The sequence below is a fragment of the Galeopterus variegatus genome, unplaced genomic scaffold (assembly GCF_000696425.1).
Source record: "Galeopterus variegatus unplaced genomic scaffold, G_variegatus-3.0.2 Scaffold545, whole genome shotgun sequence".
In the NCBI taxonomy this organism is placed as follows: Eukaryota; Metazoa; Chordata; class Mammalia; order Dermoptera; family Cynocephalidae; genus Galeopterus; species Galeopterus variegatus.
The window spans coordinates 538,055-545,678 of record NW_007726656.1 but is presented as its reverse complement, the minus strand read 5'-3'; the positions used below and the strand labels follow the sequence as shown (position 1 = coordinate 545,678).

The 7,624-nt window shown below is 48.6% G+C and overlaps 1 protein-coding gene across 1 annotated transcript; it reads left to right on the top strand.

Moving 5' to 3' along the window:
* The first annotated feature begins 1,419 nt into the window (after positions 1 to 1,419).
* LOC103588286 lies at positions 1,420 to 6,757 on the top strand. Its single transcript, XM_008569934.1, is given in 7 exon segments — positions 1,420 to 1,492; positions 1,727 to 1,923; positions 2,128 to 2,311; positions 3,283 to 5,105; positions 5,108 to 5,512; positions 5,606 to 6,085; positions 6,391 to 6,757. Coding segments are annotated over 7 exon segments (3,222 nt in total). The 3' UTR covers positions 6,451 to 6,757.
* Positions 6,758 to 7,624: the final 867 nt, after the last annotated feature.

Here is a 7,624-nt window from a genome sequence, read left to right as displayed (position 1 = left end):
AATGTTCCCCTGGTGGACCAGTCTCCCCCATCCCCAGAACTCCAAACTGGCCATGTGCTGGACCCATGCAATGACTCGCTGGCCTCTGAGTGGCTCATTTTTTTAGTTGTCTGTGGGCCCTTGCTCCTGTGTGGTTCCACAGGAACCCTGTTAGTGGTCTTGCTGGCCTAGGGGCCACCAAGGCCCACTTCTCCCCTGCTGCCTCCAAGCAGCTCCATCCAAAGGGGACTTCATCTTAAACTGGTGAGGGCTCAAAATGGTTGGAGCAGTTCTTTCTTTCTCTCATTGTGGCTTCTCTTGCCTTCATGAACTCTGTAGGTCTCTCTACCTCTTCCCTTGAGCTTTAGCAGCCTCAGCTTGTCTGTCATTCCTTTTACTAGCTGTAAATTGGTTGATTGTGGAAGAGTATGATGCTGGGTTCCACCTCTTCCACCATATTGATCAGAAGTCCCACCCTAGCCATTCTCCCACTCTGGATTCTGTTTTGTTCTTACAAGGGTTGTTGCCTTTTTGTCCTAGTAGGCAGTTAATGTTATAAAGAAAAATGTAACTTTAACCTGCACTGTTGCCTGTATAACTTTAGCTTGCACAGTATAACTTTAACTTAACCTGCACAAATTGTTCCTGTAAGAACTTACTAAAAATGAGGAAAACATATCTAAAGGTATTTTAAGTGAAGCAGTTTTTTAGAGGTCAAAGCAGAACTAGACACACATTCCAGAGGCCAGCCGGTCTCAAGGACTAACCAGCCCTCTTATCTTCAGGACACCTGGCAGACGCCAAGTGATTGTTAAGCCTGACCATGAATAAAGTCTTTGTCCAAAGAAACTGTATTAAAAACTCCAATGTAAAGAGGGAGGGGGCCACTTTTTCGAAAGGCAAAGGGCCCCAGCTAGCTGGAAAATAAAATTCCTCTTGCCTAATTGCAGCATCTCTTGTCTTGTGGTCTTTGTGAAGTGAGCCACCCCTGGCATGTGGGATTTGTGCAAAGTGCATGGGTCTTACAATTTTGGAGGGCTTGTCCGGGATTGGCTCGCTCTCCCTGGGACCAGAGACTAGAGAACGGAAGATCGCTCGAGTAGGTACCATGGTTGTCTGTCTGACTGTGTCTGTTTCTTTTGCTGTCTGCTGTGAGTTGTCATCTGGTTTCGGTGGCTCAAAGAAGTAATCACCGGTCTGATTTTAGATTTTCTGGGGCTCCATAGGGGAGCCATCTGTAGTGGTCAAGTGGCAGGGCAGACGTGCCGGCACGGCGCAGACACAGGAGTTCTGGAGGACACTCCAGATTCCTCTGTAGGAGACTCCTTCCGAGTTTTCTGATAATCTGGTGGTAGCAGCACTCGTGGAAGGGGCACATCGGTGTTTTGTTTCTTGTCTGTCTGGTTGTGTGTGTGGGGACTGACAGGTTTCTAGGGCGACATGGGGCAAACTGTCTCAACCCCTTTGAGTCTGACTCTGAAACACTGGACTGATGTGAAATCCAGAGCTGATGGTTTGTCTGTGCCAATTAAAAAGAATAAATGGGTAACACTTTGTTCTGAGGAGTGGCCGGCTCTCCAACTTGGATGGCCTGCTGAAGGTACCTTCTCTCTGCTGCTGATCACGGCAGTGAAAAGGAAAATTTTCAATTCTGAACATCTCCCAGAACAGACATTTTATATTATTGTCTGGGAAGATTTAGTCATGGATCCTCCTTCCTGGGTCTGTCCCTTTGTTCCCTTAACAGGTCCAATGGTTGTATTTGCTCTCCGAGGAGGAAAAAAGAAACCAGAGGTATTGCCATCCACTGACCGGACTGGCTTCTTTCTGATCCCCCTCCCCACCCTCCTCCTTTCCGATCACAGGCAGCCCGACCGTCTGCTCCACCGGAGGAAAGCCCACCAGAGAATGAACCTGAGGGAGGGCCTACTCAAGAGACATGCGGTAAACGAGTAGCCCCTCCAGATGCTGTTCCTATTTTCCCTATACAGGCTTATGGCCCCCCCGATGAAGAAGGCAATCAGCCCTTACAGTATTGGCCTTTCTCTTCCTCTGATCTTTACAATTGGAAATCTCAGAATCCCCCTTTTCTCTGAAAACCCCCAAGGTCTCACTAACCTTGTAGAATCTCTCCTCTTTACTTATCAGCCCACCTGGGATGATTGCCAGCAGCTTCTCCAGGTCCTGTTCACCACAGAGGAGAGACAACGAATCCTCCTTGAGGATCAAAAGAATGTGCCAGGGGCCAATGGGCGACCTACTCTCCTTCCTGATGTTATAGATGCAGGGTTCCCGTTGATCAGACCAAACTGGGACTTCAATTCGGCTGAAGGTAGGGAGCACCTAAAGGTCTATCACCAGGCTCTAATGGCAGGTCTCAGAGGGGCAGAAAAACGCCCCACCAATTTGACTAAGGTGAGAGAGATAACTCAGGGGTCCGATGAGTCTCCATCAGCATTTCTAGAAAGACTCATGGAGGCATTCCGTCGGTTTACCCCATATGACCCTGGTAGTGAAGGGCATAATGCTACAGTGACGGTTGCCTTTATTGATCAGTCTAGCAGGGACATCAGAAAGAAGCTGCAGAAGCTCGAAGGGTTGCAAGATAAGTCATTAAGAGAATTAGTGCAGGTGTCTGAAAAGGTTTATCATAACAGAGAGTCAAGAGAAGCTAAAGAAATAAAGAGAAAAAATCACCAAGAGAAAAATTTTCACAGACTTCTGGCCATTGTAGTTAGGGAAACCAGAGAGCCTAATAATATGGTGCCAAGCAATAAGAAGGGACCCCTGGCAAAGGATCAATGTTCTTACTGTAGGGAGAGGGGACACTGGGTGTGGAACTGCCCCAAGAAAAAGAAAGAGCCTCAAGCCCCCAAAGTCTTGACCTTGCAGAAAGACAGTGATTAGGGGGGACGGGGTTCGTGTCCCCTCCCTGAACCCAGGGTAACTCAAAGTGGAGGGGAAGCCTATTCAGTTGTGGTAGACACAGGAGCCAAAAATTCAGTACTGTTACAAGCAAATGGACCTCTTCTTTTTTTTTTTTTTTCCTTTTTGTCTTTTTTCATGACCAGCAACGGATCGCAACCCTCAGTGTCGCGCCCGTACCGGCCCGGGACCGGCAACGGGATCGCAACCCTCGGTGTTGCTCCCGCACCTCGCTCAGCCAGTGAGCGGCCGGTCTGTATGTGGGATCCGAACCCTCGGCGGGAGCGCTGCCGCGCTTCCCAAGCGGCGCACTGTAGCAGTGCGCCACCGGGCCAGCCCGCAAATGGACCTCTTCTCAAGAAAAAGTCTTGGGTACAGGGGCTACAGGGAACAAACAGTACCCATGGACTACCCAAAGAACAGTGGACCTAGGCGTGGGCCGGGTATCCCACTCGTTCATAGTCATTCCTGAATGCCCCTACCCATTGCTGGGAAGAGATCTCCTCACCAAAATGGGTGCACAAATTCATTTTGACCCCGAGGGACCTCGGGTGCTAGATCAGCAAGGGAAGCCTCTCCAGGTATTAACCCTCAGGTTAGAAGATGAATACCAATTGTTTGAAAAGCATGGGCAGCAGACTGGACAGATGGACTAGTGGTTAGAAAACTACTCCCAGGCGTGGGCAGAAACAGCAGGGATAGGAAAAGCTAAGAACCGGCCCCCCATCCACGTAGAATTAAAGGCTCAAGCCAGCCCTATAGCTGTCCGCCAGTACCCAATGACCAGAGAAGCACACAAAGGCATCCAACCCCACATTGCCCGCTTGCTCCAGCTGGGAATCCTACGGAAGTGCCAATCAGTGTGGAACACACCCTTGCTGCCGGTTCGGAAGCCTGGGACTAATGACTATCGACCAGTCCAAGACCTCCGAGAGGTAAACAAACGTGTGGCTGATTTCCATGCCACCATCCCTGATCCCTATAATCTTTTAAGTTCTTTACCTCCAGACAGGACCTGGTATTCAGTACTGGATCTCAAAGATGCATTCTTCTGTTTGCCGCTGACTGTAAAGAGTCAGGATTACTTTGCCTTCGAGTGGAAAGATCCAGAGACTGTCCTAGTGGGACAACTCACCTGGACCTGCCTGCCTCAAGGGTTCAAAAACTCGCCCACCATCTTCGACGAGGCCCTCCACCAGGACTTGGCTATGTTCCGGTCCTCTAACCCCCAGGTTACTCTGTTGCAGTATGTGGATGATCTCCTCCTGGCAGCGGCCAATGAGAAGCTGTGTCTAGAAGGAACAAAGCGACTCTTTACAGAGTTGGGAGAACAAGGCTATCGAGCCTCCACCAAAAAGGCCCAGATCTGCAAGCGACAGGTCAGTTACCTGGGGTACCTTCTTAAGGATAAAAAAAGATGGTTGTCTGAGGCCAGAAAAGAGACAGTGTTTCACATCCCGCCACCCTCTAACCCAAGGCAAGTCAGAGAATTTTTAGGTACTGCTGGGTTTTGCTGCCTGTGGATACCTGGTTTTGCTGAGATGGCAGCCCCATTTTATCCCCTCACTAAGAACAGTCAACCCTTCAAGTGGGGAAAAGAGGAACAACGGGCTTTTGATAACATTAAAATGGCTTTAATGTCTGCACCGGCTCTAGGACTCCCCGATGTAACTAAGCCTTTCCACTTGTATGTGGCAGAAAATAAGGGAATTGCAAAAGGGGTCCTAACTCAAAGACTGGGGCCCTGGAAAAGACCGGTAGCATATCCATCCAAAAAATTAGACCCAGTAGCCGCAGGGTGGCCAGCCTGTCTAAGGATCATAGCGGCAGTTGCCGTCCTAGTAAAAGATGCTGACAAATTGACTATGGGGCAAGATTTAGTCATCTCAGCACCGCATGCCTTAGAGAGTGTTGTCTGCCAGCCCCCTGACCGCTGGCTCACAAATGCTCGTATGGCTCATTATCAGACTCTGTTACTAAATTCAGACTGGGTTACTTTTGCTCCGCCGGCGAGCTTAAATCCAGCCACACTGCTGCCGGACCCTGACCTCGACCCTCCCATCCATAACTGCCAACAAGTGCTTGCTGAGGCACATGGATGGTGGAAAGACTTGTCAGATCAGCCTTTGACGGATGCTGAAGCCACCTGGTTTATGGATGGCACCAGTTTTTCCACCTGGTTTATGGATGGAAAGAAGGAGTACGAAAGGCAGGAGCTGCTATAGTGGACGGCCAGAATCTAATATTGGCACAGACGTTACCTGCTGGGTCATCCACCCAGAAGGCAGAACTCATCGCCCTCAGAAAAGCCCTTGAACTGGGAGAAGGCAAAAAGATCAACATCTACATGGACAGCAGGTGTGCCTTTGCCACTGCCCATGTGCACGGCGCTATCTACCAACAGCGGGGTCTGCTGACCTCAGGGGGAAAAGAGATCAAAAACAAAGAAGAGATTGTAGCCCTGCTGGAGGCCCTTCACCAACCACTAAAAGTGAGTATTATACATTGCCCAGGTCACCAGAAAGGGCATTCCCCTGTTGCCAAGGGAAACAACTTGGCCGATTCTGAAGCAAGGGCAGCAGCCCATGGGTCCTCGTCTATTTTGTTGGTTAATGTCCCCAAGCCAGAAAAGCCCAAATTTAAATACGCGGCTGAGGACGTAGCAGTGATCTCAAGGGACTCTAATAATTACTTTGATCAGAAAACAGGGCGTTGGCATGCAGCGTCAGGCAAGCCTATCTTACCACAAGAACAAGCCCATGCCATGATCAAACAAATGCACCAATGGACTCATCTGGGAATAAATAAATTGACCCAGACTACCCTAAAAACAAAATATCATATCATAGGGCTAAAACAATTAGCAGAACAAATAGTTAAAATCTGTGTACCTTGTCAAAAAGTGAATGTCTGCAAAAATACAACAGGCCCTGGTAAAAGACTTAGAAGAGACAGACCAGGGATGTATTAAAAAGTAGACTTTACAGAGATTAAACCAGGCAGGTATGGTTACAAGTATCTCCTAGTTTTTATAGACACCTTCTCTGGATGGGTAGAGGCCTTCCCAACAAAACAAGAAACAGCCACTGTCGTGATCAAGAAAATCCTAGAAGAAATCTTTCCACGGTTCGGAGTGCCCAAGGTAATCGGGTCTGACAATGGACCCACCTTCATGGCCAAGGTAAGTCAGAGAGTGGCCAGACAACTAGGGGTCGATTGAAAATTACATTGCATTTACAGGCCCCAGAGTTCAGGACAAGTAGAAAGCATGAACAGAACTCTAAAAGAGACTCTGACTAAATTAACCATAGAGACTGGTGTGGACTAGGTGTTGCTCCTTCCCTTAGCCTTGTTCAGAGTTAGGAACACCCCCTCCCAGTTCAACCTAACCCCCTTTGAGATACTCTATGGTGCCCCTGCCCCCTTGACTTTACTGGGGGATGCCTTTGAACCCACTTGCCACAGTAACAGTGACTTGTATGCCAGGTTAAAAAGACTTCAAGCAGTGCAGAAGGAAATCTGGATGCAGTTGGCAGCCGCTTATGAGCCTGGGACCCCCAAAGTCTCTCATCAGTTCCAGGTTGGGGACACAGTCTGCGTCAGACGACATCATTCCCGGACCCTGGAGCCTCGCTGGAAAGGACCTTACTTAGTGCTTCTAACAACCCCAACGGCTGTAAAGGTAGATGGGATCTCCGCTTGGATCCATGCCTCGCAAGTGAAACCTGCGCCACCAGAGGACCAAGGACTGGGGGGCGTCACCTGGAGAGTCCAAAGTGCTGCAGAGCACCCCTTAAGACTGAAAATAGTATGGACACCCTAACTGTTGTAAGATGAATACTCTCTTGTTTTCCTTATTCTAACCATTCTCTTCCAGGGCGCCAAAACTTCCAGCCCACATGCTCCTAGAAAGTTAACTTGGTATATTATAAATGGAGGTTAAGATTTTATAAAAAAAGGTATGATAATGGGCTATTGTTCACCATCAGACTTAAGGTAGAGATTCAATACACTGCCGTGGGCCCAAATAAATATTTAGCTCCAGTGAGACCTCCAGTGGCCAAACCGAAGGCTACCCTGACATCCCTAAGTGCCCAACCAGAGTCCATGGCCCTCACTAAGAGGTCAAAAGCCAGGTGACAAGAAAAAAGGCCCGAGCCTCCCAAACCTGAACTTCAAAAGCAATCTGGGTTATTCCATATAATCTCTGAAGCCTTCAAGGTTTTAAATAATATCAACCCTAATGCTACTCCCTCCTGTTGGCTTTGCTATGATGTTACACCCCCATACTATGAAGGAATAGCCTTCAGAAATAAAATTAAAATAACAACAAATGTTTCTAACTGTCATTGGCGGCAGCAGCAAGTCAAGCTCACCCTGTCAGCGGTTACAGGGCAAGGAACGTGTGTAGGAAAAATCCCCTCCTCGCACGGCCAGCTGTGCAATCAGACATTTAACTCAACTAAGTGGTCGGATGACACCTATCTGTTGCCCCCTCGGGGCGGGGGGTAATAGGCTTGTGCGAAATTACACCCTGTGTTAGCTCAAAGGTCCTGAAAGAAACCCAAGACTTTTGTGTTTTAGTTCAGCTGCTGCCTCAGCTCATTTACCATCCCTACGAGGAACTATTATCATATTGAGATAAAAATAATGAAAACTATCGGACTAAGAGAGAGCCTCTAAGTGTCATGCTCTCTGTCCTCCTAGGCTTGGGATTGGG